At 35.8% G+C, this 24,442-nt stretch overlaps 2 protein-coding genes across 2 annotated transcripts in view; both read left to right on the top strand.

Moving 5' to 3' along the window:
* NAV3 (neuron navigator 3) overlaps positions 1–24,442 on the top strand; it is a 600,880-nt gene that overhangs the window by 120,330 nt on the left and 456,108 nt on the right. The window lies entirely within an intron of this gene.
* On the top strand, positions 21,001–22,159 carry LOC121040707 (acidic leucine-rich nuclear phosphoprotein 32 family member B). Its single transcript, XM_040491364.1, has one exon. The coding sequence runs from the start codon at positions 21,243–21,245 to the stop codon at positions 22,020–22,022; it is 780 nt and encodes a 259-aa protein (XP_040347298.1). The 5' UTR covers positions 21,001–21,242; the 3' UTR covers positions 22,023–22,159.

The following is a 24,442-nucleotide window of genomic DNA, read 5'->3' as shown; positions in this document are numbered from 1 at the left end:
TATAGTTTGATAAGTTTTGGTTAATATACATAGTCAGATATCTATCACAACAACCCAGATATAGAATCCCTTAATCCTGAAGAGTTTTCTTATGCATCTTTGAAGTCAGTCCCATTCTCCCCTTCTAGGCCCTGGCAACAGCTGATATATTTTCTGTCCCTGAGGTTTTTGTTTTTGTTTTTGTTTTGTGTTTTACTCCACAGTGTTCTGTAAATGGAATCATATACTGTATAAGATCATGTGTCTGTTCTTTCACTTAGCATATTTTTGAGATTCATCCATGTATTGCATATATCAGTAGTTTACTTTTTTTTTGTGGAATGATATTCAGTTTTTTAAATTTACTATAATTTATCCATTTATCAGTTGTGGGTATTTGGGTTGCTTCTGAGTTTTTAACTGTTCTGAATAAAGCTTACATGAGCATTTCTATACAAGTTGTTTTGTAGACATGTTTTTACATTTATCTTGATAACAAACCAAGAGTAAGCTTTGTGGGTCACATGGCAACACATGTTTAACTTTGTAAGAAACTGTCCCAATTTTGCAAAATATCTGTAACATTTTCTATTTCCACAAATATTGATGGTTCAGATTTTTGAGAGAACCATTTGGCCTGCTTTCAGCCATATGTGCATACCTTGGTCAGGACAGGGTAGAATTCCCTTTAGACATTTCCACAAAGTTAAAATCAATGAGAAGGCAGTAATTCTCCAATGAAAACAAGATCCTGTCAATAGAAGAATGACTGCTGAGCAGGTAAAAATAGTGGTATTTTCTGCAGTGTAAGCCACTGAAACATGCCACAGAAGTAGACTGTTGGCTCACTGGACTTGACTTTGATACCGCTCCTAGACTTCCCAGTCATCATTTGCATAATCTTCCACACCACGTTTGACTTCTCTGTGTTACTTTTCTCTCCCTTGTGACACTAGGAATGGAATGGATGATGTTGATGAGATCAGTGCCATTTTGAGCTGAATCTGAGCCATAGAGATGAATTAAACATGTATTGAATGAACAACTTTAAAAGAATGTGTAGCTGAAGGTCTTCTCTATTTTTATATCTTTGGTTCATTGTCACTTTTAAATTGGATAAAGGACTTTTTTCTTATTAGTTTTAATATATAAAGCTATTAAAAAGGTCTAAGGTTCGAAATCTGTGTGTGCCTGTGTAATACTTTAAAGTAATTGGCAAGTGATTCATAGATTGGATTAGTAGCAATAGTGCCAATCTGGAATTTATAAAATATTGTTAACAGAACTTCCATTTTGAAGCACCAAGGAAAGCTGCCGTATTTTACGTGCGATTCGGTCAAGCAGCCCTGATTCCTATTTGCTTGATTTCCAAACTAGTATTGGGCACACATGCTCTGAAAATCCCACAGTCATCCGGCAATCGTTGCTCTTAAACTCTTTAAAAATTTTATGCCATTCCACAAAAATCGCCTCATGGAAAGCAAAACTTATCATCTTTTTTTCAGAGGAAAATTGTTCCTGTTAATGAGAATTTTCCCATCATTGTTAATTACTAAGGGCATTAATAATGAAAATCCAACCTTTGATATTTGCTGAAGTGGAGTGAACTAGACTCCACTTTAACAAACAGTACATTAGTAAACTAGACTAGATGAAGCTGTATTACCAAAAATAAATAAATAAATAAAAATAAAAAAATCTAATGCCCTAAAGAAGATGTATAAGAACTTTTTTATTTCCAACATTTTGAAGATTTATTCATCTGTCTTGCTTCCATTCTGTCCTACCAGATCAAAGACTTTTAGCCCATCTAGTAATTTTCAACTCAATGTGAGTTTCTGGAATAGCATTACTTTTTTCTATTTGAATTTCAAATCCGGTTTATGTTTGTGAAATAAAAGATTTTATGATACTATTTTATGATACTATTTTAGAAACTTGATAGTGAATAGTAAGTCATTTTTAAGGTGCAAGAGATAGTGATAAGCAGAATGGAGAAATCTTATTGCTACCCTGATATTACTCTAACCCTATTTCTTATACAGATAAGGTGAATGGATCTTTGTCATATTTAAGTGTGTATTAAACAGGATCCTTTCTCTCATCATAGTGAAAGAAATGACAGCTCATTCTAGCTTGAAATTGAGAGGGAATATATTAGCTAACAAAACTTAGAAATTTAAAATTATGAAATGGCTTTAGACCCAAATTTCCAAAATTATATTTTTAGGATACTGTCTTTCCAGTCTTAGGATTACTTTTCTCTATGGTTCCATTCTTGGGCACAGTTATTTGGGGGCGGGGGGGGGGGTGGTGGGAAAGAAAATATATATATATATATATATATATATATATATATATATATACACACACACACACACATATATATATATATGCTTATCAGCAGCTCCAGCCAGATGGACTTCATTAGTTAGTTTCACCTGGGTCATTTGGTGCCCCTGGGTTCAAGGATGGATTTAGTCCCTCTGAAATCATGGGTACTATTCTGAATTCTGAGAACAAAGAGTCCAAATTTATGCCATCATAGAGCTTCAGTCTTAGCCACAGATTGAGGAAGTAGAGCTCTCTGTTATTAATAATAGAAATTTCTTAAAACTGGATTAGAGTTGCTATTTTTTCCCTTAGTCTTATGAATTTTCCGACACAATAACCATCTCACTTCTGATTTTAAGTTGCATACTTTTTCATATGTATTTATTTTTTCAATTAGAATGAATCTTTGATGTGTTTATCCACTGTGATTGGGTTTTCCTTCCAGAGCTATTATAATAGAGGGTGGCCTTACAGTCCATGATATCTGTAACAGAAAATATGATTCTTTTATAAAGACAAGACAGTTATTATTAAACAACTTCTAGCTTTTATGATTCATAATTCAAATCAAAGAAGATTACCCTGTAGTATAGCTAAGAGATATGAATTAATAAAAAGTTAATGAAATTTCAGGTAGACCTATCAGTGTGCAAACTACTCCAGAAAGCCTGGTTAATCATTTTGGGAACTAAATTAACAACAGATCTCCATTACAAATGCTGAAAAAAATAATGTGACTTTATAAGTACACACTCTATTTCCCAAAAGTTGTTCAAAGAATTTGAGATACTTTTCTTATTACACATAAAGAGGCTTTCTTCAAAGTCGGGGCCAACTCAACATGTTGACCTCTGTTCACTATTGAGACCTGCTTTGAACCTCTACTTTTACTGTGCAGAGTCAAAGACCTGCTAGTAATAAGTTACCGTGATTATCTTGATTAGTCCTGATCAGTTTTTCCTAGAAAGCAAAAGATAGACCCAGAATGAGAAAACCTGGAAGAGAAAAGGAATGATCTTTTTGCATACTGATTTTAAGCAGATCTGTATATGTATGTTTTACCTGTTTGGGATGCTTTCCCTCCTTTGTTTACCTACTAAACTCCTACTCCATTTTTCAGGGACCAGTTTGAATTCTACCTTTTTTCTTTTACTGTGAAGTAGTTTTAATTTTCTTTTCCTCAATGCTTCAAACCCCTTCATTTACACTGACTATGTGCCTACTGTGAATCTGCTCTGTAAGGCACTGAATGTATAAACGTCAAGTGCCTTTAAGAGTCATGCAGAAGAGAGGAAGGGGAACAGTGTTTACAGGTAGACACCAGAGATATTGTGGGCTTAGTTCCAGACCACCACAACAAAGTGAATATTGCAAGAGCGCCTGGATGACTCAATCAGTTAAGTGTCTGACTTCGGCTCCGGTGATGAGCTCACGGATCTTGAGTTTGAACCCCACGTTGGGCTCTGTGCTGACAGCTCAGAGTCCAGAGCCTGCTTCAGATTCTGTGTCTCCCTCTGTACCCCTCCCCTGCTCATGCTGTGTCTCTCTTTGTCTCTAAAAAATAAATGAACATTAAAAAAAAAAAAACTTCAAAACGAAACGAATCTTGCAGTAAAGTGAGTCAAATGAATATTTTGGGTACTCACTACATATAAAAGTTAAGTTTATACTATAACATCTGTTAAGTTGTTATATGCAATAATATAACACAATAGTGTTATAACTAAAAAAGAAGAAGAAAAAAAAGTACTTTACCTTAATTTGAAAAATACTTTATTACAAAGAAATGCTAACCATCATCTGAGCTTTCACTAAGAATCTTTTTGCTGGTGGAGGGTCTTGCCTCGACCCTAATGGCTGCTAACTGGTCAAGGCAGTGGCTGCTGAAGGTTGCAGTGGCTGTGACAATTTCTTAAAATAAGACAGCAATGACGTTTGCCACATACACTAACTCTTTCATACTAGTGATTTTTCTGTAACGTGTGATACTATTTGATAGCATTTTGCCCCCAGTCAAGTTTCTTTCAAAATTGGAGTCAGTCTTCTCAAACTTTGTTGCTGCTTTATTGACTAACTTTATGTAATATTCTAAAACCTTTGTTGTCATTCCTACATTCTTTACAGCATCTTCACCAAGAGTAGATTCCATTAAAAAACAAAACAAAACTCTTTGTTTATCCTTAAGAAGCAACTCCTCACTCATCTGTTAAATTCTTATAATGATAGTTCAGCAATTTAGTCCTATCTTCAGGCTTCATTTCTAATTCTGTATCTCTTACTCTTTCCACTACATCTACTTTCCGCTGAAGTCTTGGACCCCTCAAAGTTCTCCATGGGGGGTGGAATCACTTTCTTCCAAACTCCTGTTCACGTTGTTATTTTGACACCTTCCCATGAATCACAAATGTTCTTAATGGCATTTGGAATGGTGAATCTTTTCCAGAAAATTATCATTTTACTTTGCCCAGATCTATTAGAGGAATCACTCTCTGTGGCACTTATGTGGCTTTACAAAATGGATTTGTTAAATAATAAGATTTGAAAATTGAAATGACTCCTTGACCCATGGGCTACAGAAAAGATGTTATATTAACAGGCATGAAAACGTTACTGTAGGGGCGCCTGGGTGGCGCAGTCGGTTAAGCGTCCGACTTCAGCCAGGTCACGATCTCCCGGTCCGGGAGTTCGAGCCCCGCGTCAGGCTCTGGGCTGATGGCTCAGAGCCTGGAGCCTGTTTCCGATTCTGTGTCTCCCTCTCTCTCTGCCCCTCCCCTGTTCATGCTCTGTCTCTCTCTCTGTCCCAAAAATAAATAAATGTTGAAAAAAAAAAAAAAAAAAGAAAACGTTACTGTTATTGTACATCCCCACCAGAGCTCTTCAGTAACCAGCTGTATTGTCAAGGAGCAGTCATATTTTGAAAAGAATCTTATTTTCTGAGCAGTAGGTCTCAACAGCAGGCTTAAAATATTCTGTAAATCATGCTGTAAACAAATGTGCTGTCATCCAGATTTTATGGTTCTATGTATAGAGCACAAACAGTAGCTTTAGTGTAATTCTTAAGGGCCCTCTGATTTTCAGAATGGTAAATGAGCATTGTCTTCAACTTAAAGTCACCAGCTGCATTAGGCCCTTATGAGTGAGTCAGCCTATCCTTCGAAGCTTTAAGGTCAGGCTTTGACTTCCCCCTTTTAGTTATGAAAGCCCCAGATGGCATTTCCTTCCAATATAAGGCTGTTTCACCTACATTGAAAATCTGTTGTTTAGTGGCGCCGCCTTCACAATTATTTTAGCGTATCTTCGACAGCAGCACTTGCTGCTGGACTTTGCACTTTTATGTTACGGAGGTGGCTTCTCTACTGAAACCTGATGTACCAGCCTCCGCAGCTCTCCCCTCTCTCAGCCTTCACACAATTGAAGGCAACGTTAGCTCTGGCGTAAGGGAATGTTGTGGCTGCTTTCATCATATATTCCGACCACTCAAACTTCCTCCGTTTCAACAGGAAGGCTGCTTTGCTTTCTTATCATTTGTGTGTTCACCGGAGTAGCGCTTTTAATTTCTTTCAGGAACCTTTCCTTTGTACCCACAACTTGGCTGCCTATTTGGCACAAGAGGCCCAGCTTTCAGCTTGTTTGATTTTCAACACGCCTCCTCACTAAGTGCCTTCGTGGCTAGGTTTTGATTGAAAATGATATGTGTGACTGCTCCTTTCACCTGAACACTTAGAGGCTATTGTAGGATTATTAATTGAATTAATTCAATATCTTGTTCTGTCTCAAGGAATAGGGGGCCCAAAGAAAGGGAGAGATTCAGGGAATGAGGTGGAGCAGTCATAACACGGGCAACGTTTATTAAGTTCATTGTCTTATGCCCCAAAACAATACAATAGTAATGTCAAAAATCGCCGATCACAGATCACCATAACGAATATAAGACCAATGAAAAACTTTGAAATCTTGTGAGAATTAACCAAAATGTGACACAGACACAGGAAGTGAGCACATGCTGTTGAAAAAATGGCACTGATAGACTCCCTCAATGCAGGGTTGCCACAAACCCTCAATTTATAAAAACAAAAACAAAAACAAAAACACAGTATTTAACTTGGGTGTAAATTTTAAAACACAAATTAAAGGCAAATTTTAAACAAATGCAGTATCTGTTAAATGCAATAAAGCAAAGTGTCATAAAATGAAGTAGGCTTGTGTATAAATTCAATGAAGTGTATTAGGTGCCATAAAGATATTTGCTTCATACAGAAAGGGATCACATCAAACATAGTGTTTTAAGCTATAAAAACTCCTTTACGTATGAAATTTCTGCTTACTTAAAAATGATGAGTTACCTTTATATCTTTTTGATAATTTAAAAAACTGAGGTATTGAGAAATTAGGTAACATGCCGCTGTCCTGGTCTGGCAAAGGACTTTTTAATACAAGTATACTGTCTTGCATTTATCCAACCTCCTTGCTAAATTGCAGCCTTCAAAGTGATTTTGTATTTCTGGCAATTAGCATTGTGCCTGATATGGAGAAAACGCTGAATAAATTTTATTTACTTACAAGGTTTCTGTTTTCCTTCCGTATATATTTTCAAGCTATCTATTAATCTGTCTCTGTTCAGTTTGCCAGTATTGAAGACTCAGCCAAACCTTATATATAGAGTTATATGATATGAATCTAGATAAACTATACAGAATCTTGAACCTTCTAGAGGACCTACTATGGGCATCAGTGGAGACCAATATCAGCTTACATTACTCTTTAAAGTGATTTGTTTTCATAGTAGTGCATGTCTTAGCTGCATTTTGAAAGCCAATAGTTATTTAATAGTTCCTAGCAACAACAAAAAATCAACCAGTGATTATTCTTATTAGGGTGTGCATTTTTTCTTTTTAAATATCCTAATGTATTCCAAACGTACCATACTTCAAATCATTAAAAGTTTAGCTCTCTCCAAAACACTTAAAATCACTTAAGAAATGAAATGCTTGTGTATGGACTCTCTCAATTATGACCCCCAAATTACAAATCTGATCATAGATTTAGCTTGTGAATCTAAAACTTTTGAGTTTTCCTGGACTTGATTTTGAGCAACTGTTACCTGTTTGGAGCTCTTGAGAAATAATTAACATTTTGGATGCCCTGTGCTTTACCAATTCAGTGGATTAAAAGCAGAAGTGGAAAACTGAGTTCAAGTTTGAATTTGCCAATGTTCTTTGTGAATTTGAAACTCATTCGTCCCCTGTACCAATTTTTACATCTGGAAAATGGATGTTAATGTGATTTATGCTCCCATAGGTGCCAGTAGAAATCACTTAAAAGTGATTGGAAATATATTGCACAATTGTAATTTAATGAACAAATTAGGAGATGTTGTTCTGTACTTTTTAGAGAACAAAGACCTGAAAGAGTATCTCTGACAGGACTTGAGTTCTTTGTTTCTGCTTTCTTGAATCTTCATAGAATTCCACTGACATATTAGAAAAATAGCACTGCGTGTTACTTATATTTCTAGAAACAATCTAAGTGTTTTCCTTGTTCTAGCTCTTGGCAGTGGATTAAGTGAACTAATCTAATATGCTTGGCAAAATTTCTTTGAGTAGGGTTTTCCTTTTTTGGCAGCTGCCTTTAAACATAGTTTAAAAAAATTATTTCTAAGAATTTTTATTCAATTTTTATTGGTCAGAACTTTTGTACCATGACATTTCTTGATTCCATCCCAAACCAATGACCTTATAAAACTACAAGCTGACTTAAAACACTTTTCAAATACTGTGTCACTTTGCTTTTCTCAAAGAAATGAAGTAACTGAAAATTGTGTGTTTTGGAAATAATTGCTGGTTGAACCGGTTTGGTACACAACAAAATTATTTGAGTGCTTTGCATTTTGTGAAACATCACACCCGCTTAGAATGGCTAAGTCATGTGCATCCCTTTTGTGATTTTGCATTGGAAGTGCTAGTGTGAGCCACAGAGACTCATAGGGACTCACAGAGACTCACTTTTGTTAATGTGGTCTAACCCCATGCTTCTGGATTGAAGTAGAAGGTGTTTGTTTGTTTGTTTGTTTGTTTGTTTGTTTTAAAGCTATGGCCTCTGCCCTGACTTTCATTGTCTGTGCATCACTAGTCTCAAGGGAAGTTCCTAGTCTTTCTTTGTTTTTGTATTATGATTTTCCCTCCCTGACTTAAGGAGTCAAAACTGGAAGAGTATTGTGCCAATTTTCTTTTCTCATCTCTACACTTCTGAAATCTGGGAGAAGAGGCAAGCACTTTGACCTTGAAATTATAGCTTAAATACTGGAAGGAATTACAACTAGGACCTGGCCCTTTCGTGGGTGTGGCCTCCAGTATGTTGTCAGGGACAGGTGAGGGAGGGACAGGCACTCCTGATGGCTTGCCAGTCTTGTTTCCTCAGCTGCCTGAAGGAAGTGAGTCAGGATGTCAGTGGCACAGAGGATCTTAAAAGGAGGGAGGTATCCACAAACTGGAAGCTTTTGTCTGGAATGATGTTTTCTCATTGGTGTGAATCTAGTGATAACTTTTTTTATCACCATCAGCTGGGAACTGAAAGAAGGCAGCTGTCCCTCCATACTCTTGGTGCCTGTGTGTGCTTTTTTCTGTCTTTTCCTCCCAGGAGTCCATGCTTTAAGTCCCTGGACTTACTTTCTTCTCACAGAGGGAGGACATCACAGCATGAAAGCTATATTTGCTTGTAGTAAATCAGACACAGTTATTTGGTTATACTTAGATGCAGACATGCAATGTTTAACAATATGTTTGGGGACACTTCTCTCATTCCCACTTTCTCAATTCTCTCATCTTGAACACTACTCCTGAACTAAGCTCTTTTCCAGCCCTGGGCTTTGGGAAGAGAGGCCTTCTTTCCAGTTGAAGTATCCTCTTTTAGCTGGTGGGAAGCTGCCATCCCGATAGCCACTAGGCAGCCACTAAATGAGCTCTCAGGAAATTCTCTGCTTAGTCTTCTGTACTCAGCCTCTATACCAACCAATAGATCTGAGGTTCTTTCTCCTTCAGTTTGATCTTCCTGTTTCCTATTCATTGCCTCCTGTATTTGGTTTTACCATTTCTCTGGCGGGCTATTTCTAGAGCCCTCTGTGTCTAGTGAACTCAGTCTGTCTTCTCTCTTTTTTCCTCAAAACCCACAACTCTATTAAAAAGCTTTTAGTTCTTTGAATTCAGTCTGTCTGCATCTGTCCTTCAAACCCCCAGGCTATTTAAACCACCTGTAACTTGTAAAAACAAACACTGCTTTTAGCCATCCTGTGTTATTTTCTATTATTGCATTTTGTCATGTCTAACTTCGGTCTATTCCTTAAGCTACAGTCTTCTTTTCAGAAAGAAAGAGATACTCTTGTGAAAGTAAGCAGCAGAGACTAAGGGGAACCCAAGAGAGAAAAAAAATGCTGGACCAATGAAAGACATTGGAGGTTAAGGAGAAGGGGCTATCATTCTATGTTTGTCCCTCATGAATTTGTTCCACTTGTGAGAGCAGTCAGTCATCATTTCCAGAAAACACCAGTTTAAATGCACACAGGCTCCCTTCAAAGTGAAATATACTAAAAGCCCCATCCTTACGTTAAAACTCCAGAAACAGGAAGATAGCAATCACTGATGAGTTAGGAACCAACATATTTTGAGGTCCAAAAAGTGTTCTTAGTGAAAGGCCACTTCTAATTAGAATTAAAACTCCAGTAAAGTATATATTAACCTAATGTCCTAGCCAGAATATATTTATAAGGAGCCAAAGGTGCCTACAACCTTAGTTTTGCCTGTTGAATTCTTACTCACTGATGGTTGTAGTGAGTCCCAGCTATGGATATTTCTTTTCAAATGGAGCTCATTTTAATTCACATAAAAGGCCAAACAATGCAGATCTCTCTGAGATAGCAACCATTGCCTTGCGGTTCTGTGGACTAGAGTTTGCATGGAAACAAAACGAACTCATACATACAAATTACTCATGTTGATGAACAGGCAAGCAAGTGGATAGAAATCACTTAACACAATTACTCAGTTATATTTCATAAATCATGCTCTATGGCTAATAGCTGGTTTTCTCAACAAAGTGGACAATTGGCTCAATCCTGTGTGGATGTCTGTTTCTGTGATGGTTCCAGAGTTCACAGCTGCTTGTGGCTGTGGCCCCAACTGCCTTTAGTTCAGATATCGACTGCCCTACCGCCCCTCTGGAGTCAGGGTCCTAGCTCCAGCCAGCAGGGCTTTGTTTCTTCCACTTAAGACAATGCTAGGACCAAGAAATGGCCTTTTCAGTTGGTTACATTTCATCTAAGTTGGCCTACCCATACATACCTATGCATATTTGCACGCTTATTTAAGTGTAAAAAAACACAACTAATTTGATCATCTTAAAGAGGGAAGTTGATGTATGTATGCATTGGTTTCTGATTTTTTTAAGCATTTGTTTTTCTATTCATTTATAAAAACCATATATCTTCAAACAAAAATCTTCTTCAAGATTGTATATCTTCTACAAAAATAAGGTGTGTTCAGAAGTTATCCAGCCATGCTGTATATCTGCACCTATCTATTCCTTTAGTGATGGAGGTTTAAAATTTGGCTTATCATGTGTTCATTTTACATCCTGTTTTTAACTTGTAGAGTGAACAGTTTGCCAACCTAAAATATTAGTCTGAAACTTTATTTTAATGATATGTCTGTTCTTAATTTCACATTTAGGTGAAAGTCAGGGGTGTTTAGTGAAATACATAGAGTATATGAAGCTCATGCAATGTTAAGAAGCCCTCCTGTTTATTTTGTTTTACTCTTTATCGTGTTTTAAAGATTCATTTAATGATCTTCCTTAGATCTTTTCTATATGACCTTTTGAGGTTTTTATTTCCCCTGTTCCATCCTTACTTTTTTTATCTCTTTCCATCCTAAGATGAATTAATGGATTTATACAAGCCAGAAATGGAAATAAAACAAATGTGTATAATATCTTGTGGTGGCTAACGGCATGCATGGTCTTTGCAGTCAGACGCCGTGGATCTGAATCCTACCTCTAACATTTACCAGTTCAGTTGATGTTGTGGACTACGTAATTATTTATATTTATTTATTTAATTGTTTCTAAAATGAGAAGGGTAATATTTCCTAGCAAAATCAAGTGCTCAGTTGGTGTTAATTGCTATTAATAATAATAATAATAATAATATATTACAACATTTTTGTATGAAGGAAATACTTTATCTTTTTCTGCATGGCAGGAAATATCATTCAGTTTTCTAGAGATAAAAAAGATGTATTTCTCTGTTTTCTTCTGGGAATATAGTTTGTTATATGTGCAATGCATGGCTTGTGATTGACATTTGGAGAAATTCCAAGGAAATTGATGTTACAGGCTCTGCTTCTCAAAACCTTGCTCAAAAATTGAGGATAGAAGGCATAGAGATGTCAAATTTCTGTAATTTAGAAGTGTGAGAATTGAAGCTCTGAAGAAATAGCCAGAATAATACCACATGAATGGGTAGAGAAGATTCAATGCAACCCTAAACCATACTCAAATTTACCCTTGGAAATTCATCAGTTGACACTGTATTTTGTTGTTCTTTTCACTTGCTAGATGCATGCTACATGTGCCAATAAGCCCTCTGCACAATCACTGCTTGATAGATCTAGTTCCTGATCTGTTGGAACTTGTTCAACTTTGTGTCCTACAGCCTATCAAATCTTTTTAGAATTGAAGGCACAGGCCCATGTGTGGGTTAGATTCCATTCCTATTCCTCCCATATAGATTTGAATAAGGCTACTTTAGAACATTACTGTAGTACGATTAGTAATAGGCATCTGTCCTTTAGATTTTGAAGAAAATGTTAAAATATATTAGTGTCAATATCATTTGTCTATGGCTTTGTTTATAATAAAACTTCTAAACATCTCTGAATCCAATTTTTATTGTGGGATTGAAAGATTTTGCTTTCAAATATATTATGTGCTGTCTAGAGGGAAATTTTCAGTTATTTAATTCCCTCCTTTTATAAAGTATCCCTTACAATTTGGGAATCTTTACTATTTGAAATAGACTATAGGAATTAAGTTTATATAAAGGTTATTAAAAGTTCCACTTGGCATAAATAATTGAATAATATTGGGGCACTGGGTTGACTCAGTTGGTTAAGCATCTGACTTCGGCTCAGGTTATAATTTCATGGTTGGTGGGTTCAAGCCCTGTGTTGGGCTCTGTGCTGATAGCTCAGAGGCTGGAGCCTGCTTCAGATTCTGTGTCTCCCTCTCTGCCCCTCTCCCGCTTGTGCTTTGTCTCTCAAATATGAATAAATGTTTAAAAATTAAAAGAATTAATATTTATAACATACAGATTTTTCAGATCCCCCAAGTATCTTTACTTAAAAATATATTTACTTTTCATGATTTAACCCACAAGAATTTAATTTATATTAAGAGCCATATAAGTGTTGATAGGTGGCAAGTCACTCTTGGTAGTAATTTGGCTCTCCCACTGAAATTGTAACCACAACAACTAGAAGACATGAGTTATAATCTTGTCAATAGAACTGTTTTGGTAACCTGGCAATTGTGATGTTAAATCCATAAGAGAAAAGGGAGCATCATAGGAAGTATGATTTGAGGATTAAATTTGAGTAAAATGTATCTTTTTTTTCTTTAATTGAGATACAATTGACATAAAACATTGTGTTAGTTTCAGGTATGCCATATAATGCAATTATGCTACTAGGTATTTACCCAAAGGATACCAAGTACTGATTCGAAGGGGCACTTGCACTCTGATGTTTATAGAAGCATTATCAGCAATAGCCAAATTATGGAAAAAGCCCAAATATCTATTGACTAATGAATGAATGAATGAAGAAGATATGGTACATATGTACAATAGAATATTACACAGCCATCAAAAAGAATGAAATCATGCCATTTGCAATGATGTAAATGGTGCTAGAATGTATTATGGTAAGCAAAATAAATCAGGGGCGCCTGGGTGGCGCAGTCGGTTAAGCGTCTCACTTCAGCCAGGTCACGATCTCGCGGTCCGTGAGTTCGAGCCCCGCGTCGGGCTCTGGGCTGATGGCTCAGAGCCTGGAGCCTGTTTCCGATTCTGTGTCTCCCTCTCTCTCTGCCCCTTGCCCGTTCATGCTCTGTCTCTCTCTGTCCCAAAAATAAATAAATGTTGAAAAAAAAAATTAAAAAAAAAAAAGAATGTATTATGGTAAGCAAAATAAATCAGATAAAGATAGATACCATATGATTTCATTCATATGGGGAATTTAAGAAACCAAACAGATGAAATAGAGGAAGGGAAACAGAGAGGAAGACAAACCATAAGATATCTTTAACTATAGAAAACAAACTAAGTATTGCCAGAGGGGAGGTAGGTGGGGGATGGACTAAATGGGTAATGAGTATTAAGGATGGCATTTGTGGTGAGCACTGGGTATTATATGTAAGTGATCAATCACTAAATTCTACCCCTGAAACCAATAGTACACTATATGTTAACTAATTAGAATTTAAATAAAAACTTGAAAAAAATAAACACACAACATAACAATTCAATATTTGTCTATATTGCAGAATGATTCCAGAATAAGTCTAGTTACATCCATTATGATACATAGTAACACATTTTTTTTTGTTGTAATGGGAACTTTTAAGATTTACTCTCTGCACACCTTTGAAATATGCAATACAGTATTATTAGCTAAAGTTGCTATGCTGAAAATGTACCCTATCTTTATTACACCATTGAAAATGACATCTGTAGTCAATGTTCATCAATATATAGTTGATATAGAGTGGAATCTAAATTTTTTAATGTTTATTTATTTTTTAAAGGAGAGAGAGAGAGAGAGCGAGTGAGCAGGAGAGGGGCAGAGAGAGAGGGAGACACAGAATCTGAAGCAGGCTCCAGCCTTTGAGCTGTCAGCACAGAGCCCAACTTCAGGGCTAGAACTCAGAAACTGTGAGATCATGACCTGAGCTGAAGTAGGACGCTTAACTGACTGAGCCACCCAGACGCCCTTGATACAGAGTGGAATCTAATCCTAAGTAAAAATGTCCACATTTCAGCTATTAAAATTAACTTTGAAACTTTTATTTCTTTGTTTTATATTGTATCTACTTCCTATTTTTATTACTTTTGAATACAAATGCTCATTATTTTAAGAAATATTTAGAACAACAAATATTTATGTCTGTATAAGGTAGTTATTAAATTATTAGAATATTTAAAAATTTATATTTATTTCATACAGTATTAAATATTTTTAAAATTTGTAGCTAGTGAAATATAATTTTTACCCAAAAAGAAATAGGGTTAATAAATTGTTATAACATAGATGTTATCATGAAATGATATCAGTGAAATGAAATTGGCCACTACTGAGGACACTATTTTTTAGATACATTAAACCATTGATGATATTTGCAGTAAAGTCCTTTTGCCAATCTTTTGTTACTATACTGCAGGATGTCTTATTAATTAAGTAGACACATATGGGCTGAATATCAAAGCTTTGCTGACTCAGCTATTTTTTGCTTCTTGTTGTGTATTTTCTCTGCATAGTATGTTATTTTTCTGAGTGAAGAAAAAAATGGTAGACTTTAGTCCTTGTTGTCAGATGCCATTTATTTTTATTATGAGGGCATGAGGTCTTTATTAAATTATTTTTTAGGTACATTTATAGGCACTACTTTATACCTATGCTGCAGATTTTCAGAGAGATGTAGAGCTGAAGCCATTATCCAGATTTAGAGGCAAAAGGAAAATCATTGTATTTCACAAGTACAGTATATTTACAAGTTATATGTACAAGGTGCAAACCTATAACTGTAACTTTAAACTTCTTAGAGTTTGTCAGACTCTTATAATGAATTTCAAACAATCTCATTTTTCAAGTTTCTTTCCAGAGTGGAATCTTGAGGTCATCAGTATTTTTTCTTCTAAATAAGAGTTTATATACTGTAATATCTATCGGTTTTTAAAATAAGTTTTGCACTTCAAGAAATCTAACTGCATTTCCCAAAAAGGAATAATAAGATTTTCTTTTCTTTACACATCTGAACAATTGCATTTGTCCAATCTAGAATACAGTCACTGATTTAGAGGAATAGAAGAAATAATCATGACCTTTAGTTTTCCTGCACATTTTTCAGTTATGACATAAAAATTTATAAATACCTTATCTAAGCAACTGAAATCATTTCTCATTTATAAGTTCCCAGAGATAAAAAATGGCAGATTCATAAATGCTGGATGTCATTGGGAAAATGATACATCACTTTCTCAATGATAGAGAATTTTAATTTGGGCAGTAAATTGTGCTTTGTAGAAACATGTACTTTATATGAAATATTTATTTAAACGTACATTAAAACAAAATTATGTGTAACACTATACTTGTACCGCAGAGAAAAAGAATGGGCAAGAAATGTTATTGTTCTCAAGAAACTTGTGTAATGGTTAGGGAGAAATTATTAATTATAAGTAATATAGGGTTGGGCAAAGTATATTGTGCAAAATAATCACTAATTCTTGTGTTTCTATATTTTTTCAAAGGATTAATAGTTTTAAAAATTCATTTTTATATTATTACCATCATATAACTAAGTTTATATATTACTCACATTTTATGAGCTGTAAATATAGAAGAAGTACAAGTGAAATTATTTTTTCCCCAGGATCACATAGTAACAAATCGATTTACCAATGAATAAATCTAAATGCCCAGTTCTTCTCATGGACTGAAACCATGGATAGAATCCTAGACTTAACAGAGTTCAACAGATATAACTTAATTCTAAGCCACACTACTTACTATCTCCTTACTTAAGAATTCTGTGCCTTAATTTTCTTACCTGCAAAAACGGGTATATGTACAATTATCACCACACCAGATTTTGATGAACATTAAATGAGATATGATTGAAGGAAACTAATGTGTCAAACAGATTAGACACTTATGCTGACAGCAGAAATCTTATAGAACAAAGCTTTTAGGAAACTGCCTCTTAAGTTCATTATACAGTAAGCATTGTAGTAAAGACTAAAGCAACTGTGCTATGCAGCTTGCTGAAAATTAAACACATGTTTGTGCATGAATGTATGCATATGTGTGAATGTGGGGAATTATTGAACATCTAATTTTTTATGCTTCCTTTTTTTAATTGTAGTAAAAACACATAACATGTAATCTACCCTTTAAAAATATTAACGGTACAGTATGCTATTAACTACATGCACATTATAGTACAGCAGATGTCTAGAACTTTCTCATCTTGAAAGACTAAAAGTCTATACCCATTGAACAGCAACTTTCCGATTACTCTCTTCCTCTAGCCCCTGTCTACCACCAATCCACTTCCTGCTTCTGTGAGTTTGACTGCCTTAGACACCTCGGGTAATTGGAATGATACAGTATATGTTATTCTGAGAGTGGCTTATTTCATTTAGCATAATTTCTTCAAGGTCCATCCATATTGTAGCATATGCAGGTGTTGGTGGTATAGTGGTGAGCATAGCTGCCTTCTATATTGTAGCATATGTCAAGATTTCCTTCTTGTTTAAGGCTGAATGATATTCCATTGTATGTACGCGTCACATTCTCCTTATCCATTCATCCATTGATGAATGATCGGAGATTTCTATCTCTTGAATATTTTGAATAATGCTGCAATAAATACGACAGTGCAGGTAACTCTTTGAGAGCCCACTTTAAGTGTTTTTTGGATAAGTACCTGTAAGTGGGATTGCTGAGTGCCATGGCAATTCCATTTTTTTTTTTTTTGAAAGGAAGCTCCATACTGTTTTCCATAGTGGTTACACTATTTTGCATTACCCCAAACAGTGCACAATGTTTTAATTCTTCATATCTTCATCAACATTTGTAATTTTATTTTGTTTTATTTTTATTTTTTATAATGGCCATCCTAACAGGTATGAAGTGATATAGCTCTTTGTGATTTTGCTTACCATTTCCCTGATTATTACTGATGTCGAACATATTTTATATACAGGTTAGTCATTTGTGTGTCTTCATTGGAGAAATATCTGTTCAAGTCATTTGTCCAATTTTTAGTAGGGTTATTTGTTTATTTACTGTTTTATTGTAGGCATTTCTTACATGTTTTGGATATTAAAGACCATGACAAATACATAGTTTGCAAATATTTTATCCCATTCCATAGATTGCTTTATAATCTGTTGGTTGTTTCCTTTGCTATGCAGAAGCTTTTTAGTTTAACGTAATCCCATTTGTCTATTTTTGCTTTAATTGCTTATGCTTTTGATGTCATATCCAAGAAATCATTTCAATGTTATGTTCATGCTAGCGTTTAAAAGCTTGTTTTTTCCTGTGTTTTATTCTAGGATTTTTATGGCCTTAGGTCTTCTTTTTAAGACCATTTAAGGCCATTAATCCATTTTTGAGTTCATTTTCATGTATGGTATAAGATAAGGGTCCAGTTTTATTTCTCATGTGAATGTCTCGTTTTCCCATCACCATTTTGTTGAAGACTATCCTTTCCCCATTGTTATATTGGCACCCTTATCAAAGATCATTTGACCAAATATGTGTGGGTATATTTCTGGGTTCTCCACTCTTTTGCATTGGTCTGTATGTTTGTCTTTATGCTAGTACCATACTCTTGATGACTTTTGCTTTGTAATATGTTTTGAAATTAGAAGGTGTGAGGCCTTCAGCTTTGTTCTTCTGTCTCAAAATTGTTTTGACTCTTCAGGGTCTTTGGTGGTTTCATATTCATTTTAGGATTTTCTTTCTATTTCTGCAAATATACATTAGAAAAAAAATAAACCGGGTCTCTTGTAGATAGCAAAAAACTGGATTTTTTTTTTAATCCACTCAACCCTTCCGTGTCTTTTGTTTGGCAAGTTTAATCTGATACATTTGATTATTGTTTGGTATGGATTTGCTATTGCCATTTTGTTAATTGCTTTCTGTCTTACAATTATTTTGTGTCATTTTCCCTCTCTTGCTTTCTTCCTTTCTGATTTGTTGGGTTTTTTGAAGTAATATGCTTTGATTCCATTTTCTTTTTCTTTTCTTATAGATATTTTCTCTGTGATTCCCATGACACTCCATAAATATCGTATAGTTCTAACCATATTTTTCAAGCGCATAACAACTTAACTTTAATTGCACACAAAAGCTGCTTTTTTTACTCCTCATTTTACCCACACTTTGTTATTGATGTCACAAATTACATCTTAATACATTGCATATCCATTAACATAAGTTTATTGTTATAGTTATCTTTTACACTTTTGTCTTTTAACTTCTCTATACCAGAGTTAAAAGTGATTTATGTATCACTATTACAATATATTCTGTATTTGTATAAGTTTCATAGTGTGGTCTGAGTCTGATTTAGAGATTGGTGTTTGTTTATTGTTTTGTTGTGTTTAGTTTTTTTCCTAATAAAATTAGAGGACTTGACCCAAGGAATTCACTGTAAGCTAGGGAGCTAGGGACAGTCATTCGACATGTCTGAAATTCTGTTCTGTCATTTGTAGAATTTGAACACTAGTCAAATATTCACCATTACTTTTGTAAGTACATTGTAAGGGCATAAAACACTAGAGGAATTGTACTGATTGTGTGTAACGACTGTAGGATATATCCTGAATATGTGGATTTTTTTCCAACCTAATTCCTACAGTTCATTTTGACAGCTGCTATTTCCCCCTCAGTATTAGCATTGCAAAGACATTCCAGTCTACTGCAAATTCTGAGTAATTGAAATTTCATTGTATCTTCTCTTTATGTTAGGCCTCCTGCCCTCACATGTATGAATGCATCTATATCCACTTCAGATATGTTAAATCCTAAAATTCAGTAATTTAGGTAGATGTTTTACATTTAAATTAGTGCTACCTGCAAGTAAGAAGCATGGATATAAAAACATGAAGCATTGAATCAAAAGTAAAAAGAGTAGCTTTAGTTACTCGTTTATCTTTGCTAAATCAGTAATTCTTACTATTTTTCCTTTATATTAAGATAATTAAGTATTACATTCAGGATCTGGAATGCTGAAAGCCATATTAACTTCTACACACCCATTTTTGGAAAGTGCTCTGTAGGAATGTAGCAATTACCTAGTACATTTCCTCAAGGAATGCAAAGCAGATTGTGACTATTATCTGATTCATGTGAGGTAGCATACATTTTCCTTCGTTGAAGATCGCAAAGTCTATTAATTGAAGGAAAATTCTCTTCAGAGGCTTTTCTGATTCAGGAAAACCAATCCAAACGAGGTCTGAAAACTGCATTGTTCTGGATTTTTGTGAGTAAGACATGGAAGAATAGCACACCTGAAAGAATTGTGATTTTACACTGTAGCAACAATTGCCATAAACCATGTGTTCTGTGTGTTGAAAAGGAACTGAAACCCAACTCAATTTTCTGTTGGACAAATCTTTGCACTGAAGAAAACAACGATGAAACCCACGAACAACCCTTTCAACATGCATGTCTTTGTGTATTCTCTTGTTTTAAGAGTGGGATTTCTATAGAAAATGAAAGACATGACAATTATTTCAGTCACGTTTGGTAGTATTTTTCTACACTATCTACTGGCCTGTGACGGACATAGTTCATTTGATAGGAATTATAAAGCACCCTTCCTTCAGAAAAAGGGATTCAAGACTTCCTGTGATTAATATACTGGTACCGTTTTATGAGAAGTGTGTGCTGTGGATTTATATATTAAAGCACCAGGTAGTATAAAAATGTTGATATGGTATGTGATAGCTTTCAGATTTAGAATATTTAAACCTTGCTTCTACAAAGCCTTATGCTAGTAATGCTGTTTAGCAATAACTTTTGATTACTAAAGGGGTATGAGAATTTTCTGTGTTTTAAATGGGCAGTATTCATATTACACATAAATTGCAGTGATGGAAAAAAAATGAAAACTATTTTGCTATAGTCTGGGAGAAATTTTGTTAAATAATGTTATTATATGGGTCATTGAGTTCTTTAGAGTCTTTTGAAGAGCATCCAGGCTATTTCCATGCTTTGTTTATATGGGGAAATGGTTTAAATAAAAGAATGATCTGAACTATTTTTGAATTAAGCCAAATATTTATCTTATGGCATTATTGATAGAAATTTTGTCATGTTCCTTGGAAATCATGAAATGTTTATGGGGATAGCAATTTTCTAGCCAAAACCTTACTCATGAAGTTCAATTCTCTGACTTTAGGAATGATTGTGCTTTTTCTGCTGCTTTGCCATGCATACTTGGCATAGACCTCAATGAGGCTCGGTCCAGATGAATGTATACAGTCTTTCTTTCTGCTGTGACTGAATACACGAACACTACCGTAGCTTTTGTGTGACTGGTTCTAGTGATTTTCCGTGTTTATGTCTTTCAGATTCTTACTCAGTATTCTCTTAATTTGTGGTCCACTCTGCAAAATATGTAGCTTTGTATGTATATTGTTGTCCATTCTTCAACAGATACCTGATTGTCTACTATGTGCCACACACTTCGCAGAGTAGTAGGATGCAGAGGTGACAGTGGCACGGTCTGTCCCTCTTGGAGATGGTGTGATAGACCAAACCATCTTTTCTCAGTCCCCTTCCTTTCCCTGCCTTTTATTGAAATGCCCATCAGTAAGTGCGGGGCCGCGGCCGGGGGCGGCGGTAGTGAGACCAGCGCTGCGCTCCAGCCCCCTTTTCCCTCCATGGTTTCTCTCCGCTCCCGTGAGTAACTTGGCTCCGGGGGCTCCGCTCGCCTGCCTGCACGCCGCCCGCCTCCTGGGACCGCGCCGCCGGCCTCTGCCGCCAGCAGACCCCTTCCGACGGCCCTCGCTGCGCAGGCCGGGACGCCTCTCCCCCCTCCGCCCCCGCCGCGGAAAGTTAAGTTTGAAGAGGGGGGAAGAGGGAAACATGGACATGAAGAGGAGGATCCACCTGGAGCTGAGGAACCGGACTCCGGCAGCTGTTCGAGAACTTGTTCTGGACAATTGCAAATCAAATGATGGGAAAATTGAGGGCTTAACAGCTGAATTTGTGAACTTAGAGTTCCTCAGTTTAATAAATGTAGGCTTGATTTCAGTTTCAAATCTCCCCAAACTACCTAAATTGAAAAAGCTTGAGCTCAGTGACAATAGAATCTTTGGAGGTCTGGACATGTTAGCAGAAAAACTTCCAAATCTCACACATCTAAACTTAAGTGGAAATAAGCTGAAAGATATCAGCACCTTGGAACCTTTGAAAAAGTTGGAATATCTGAAAAGCCTGGATCTGTTTAACTGTGAGGTTACTAACCTGAATGACTACCGAGAGAGTGTCTTTAAACTCCTGCCTCAGTTGACCTACCTGGATGGCTATGACCGAGAGGATCGGGAAGCGCCTGACTCAGATGCCGAGGTGGATGGTGTGGATGAAGAAGAGGAGGATGAAGAAGGAGAAGATGAGGAGGACGAGGAGGATGAGGATGGTGAGGAGGAAGAGTTTGATGATGAAGACGATGAAGATGAAGACGAAGATGTAGAAGGGGAAGATGATGAAGACGAAGTCAGTGGGGAGGAAGAAGAATTTGGACACGATGGAGAAGTTGATGAAGATGAAGACGAGGAGGATGAAGATGAAGATGAAGAGGAGGAAGAAAGTGGGAAAGGTGAAAAGAGGAAGAGAGAAACAGACGATGAAGGAGAAGATGATTAAGACCCCAAATAACTTGCAAAAAAAGAACTGTTCAGTATTTGTTGGACTGCTCATACGGATTTGGTAGCTGTTTAAAAAAAAAAAGGTAGCTGTGATACAAACCCCAGGATACCCACCCACCCAAAGAGCCAAAGAATAGTTCCTGTGACATTCCACCTTCCTCCATTTAGTCCCTCTTGGAAATTCACCACCAAGCTTGGGGACTTCACCCCAACAAAATTGTAAGCGTTTGTTAGGTTTTCGTGTAAGACTCTTGCTGTAGAGTGGATAGCTGTGATTGGTGAGTCAACCGTCTGTGGCTACCAGTTACACCGAGACTGTAACAGCATTTTTACTTTCTGTACAACAAAGAAGCTTTGTAAATAAAATCTTAACATTTAAAAAAAAAAATGCCCATCAGTAAACTACACTGAAGGGTAAATCGCTGTATGCCTTAGCCTTTCGCCTTTACAGAATTCATGCCATTTAATTGTCACAGTTAGTGGTATCAGAAAGTTTTGAAAATGTTTGGACATATAGGATAGTGCTGCGCTGAAGGATTGTGACGAAGAGATGTCCTTAAAGAGGCTGGCAGGATGCTTCGGCCATGTGGAGTCACTGAGCAGATATTTAGCAAGTCACACACACTGTGTGCCCAGTACTCTGTAGGCTGTTGGGAAATCAGTAATAAACAAGGTAGAGATGATCTCTGTCCACTTTATGTAAATAAATCTCACATTTCAAATTATGACAGATGCAATGAAGGGCTTGAATCTTCTGGCTCATGCATCTTATCCCAGCAGGAAATCCAAGTACAAAGGCAAATTATAATTCCTTGGTTGCTTAATGATCATGGGAATAGAGGATTAATGCGATTAATGGGCAGATTCTGATCACTAACCATCTGATGCCCTTTCTGTGTCTTCATATACATTTAGGGGTGATCTTCTTGGTAGACTTAACATTTTGTACCTATATTTCAGTCACAACAGATACCATGATAGTTTGATTGTTTCATTTCTGCCTTTTGCATACAGTGAATCATACAGTGAATGCTTTCAATATAGTGATGAGTCTTTTTCATGCTAAATTCCCAATGTTTAGTCCTTGATATATACATGATTTTAAGTAATGGATACATCCATTCATTCAGTTATTCATTGAATATGAAAGTTCATAGTTGTCTCTGACTTTAAAATTTTTCTATTTGTTACTTAAAAATTTGCCAAACAAATGATTACATCTTGGTATCCATTCAATGGAGATAATAATACTTATCTCATTATCTTACTGTGTAATCAGATAATATCATGTGTATGACATATTTTAACATTATTCCAGGTATTCATAGAAGATCTCAAGAAATGTTATGTATTAATGACACTAAATAATACCACATTCTAAATCTAATGAGGAAAAGTTTGGCACAGTTCTTATAAAAATGCTTCTTTTATATATAATCCCAGGCTGAGACTCTATATATGGGTACTTGTGTATTTGTGTATAGTCTTCTAATATTTGATCCTGCTTTTTTCCATTTTTTTTTCTTTTAAGAGCAGAGGTTGAAAAAACTCATGATGTCTACAAGTAAATTAGCTCAAAGATGTTCAATTTTGGAAGGAGACTTTAAAGTAATCCTTCGTGATATGCTTGTATTATGATTGCATACCTGGAACTACAGAAAAAGTTAAAAATGTATTTAGGCTGGTTTAGAAGCAATAAAGATGTTGAGCAATACCTTAAGTGTTAAAATTTGCAGTGAATTCTTTCTGTCAGTGCTACAGGATTCAGCAATACACTGTGTTTGCCACCAGAAGGGGCTGGAGGGAAATGAAGCCAGCTTCAATGAATGCTTTGCACTAGGTTTTTCCCTTTATTCTTGGTGTTCTCTCTCTCTCTAGGTAATTGCCTGTGCTCAGTGGCAGATTTTCATATGGTTTTGATAGGATATTTATGAAGTTGCAGGGAATTGGTCATATGCACAAACAAAAACAGATTCCTAATCCGTTAACCAGGAAATAACTAGGAAAGTCTTTAGGGGGAAAAAAAAATTGTATGAGTTATTTAGGAACATGACATTCATATAATTGATAATATTTTATACTTCTGCTTAAAAATTCTTTCATGTCAAGTTTGTGAAGAAAGCTTATGTTTTATGCTAATTTAAATTTGAAAGCTTTCAAAGGTCAATTTATCTTGCACTCATACTATGATGGAGATGGGAATGGTATTGCTGAGTGTATAATTGTGGAGTGCATTTCCTAATCTCATAAGTGAATTCACTATCCTTAAAGACTTTGCTGTCTTCCATCTTTCCTAAATATAAACTATCAGGTGTCCATGTGTATTTTATTCACAGAGTATATTTCAGACAGTTTAAGCATCTAGGAGATGCTGGTAGTATTAAAAAAAAATCATTATGGGGCACCTGGGTGGCTCAG

This window comes from Herpailurus yagouaroundi, unplaced genomic scaffold (assembly GCF_014898765.1).
Source record: "Herpailurus yagouaroundi ecotype Mexico unplaced genomic scaffold, PumYag 182, whole genome shotgun sequence".
NCBI classification, from domain to species: domain Eukaryota; kingdom Metazoa; phylum Chordata; class Mammalia; order Carnivora; family Felidae; genus Herpailurus; species Herpailurus yagouaroundi.
This window is presented reverse-complemented; position numbering and strand designations above follow the sequence as displayed.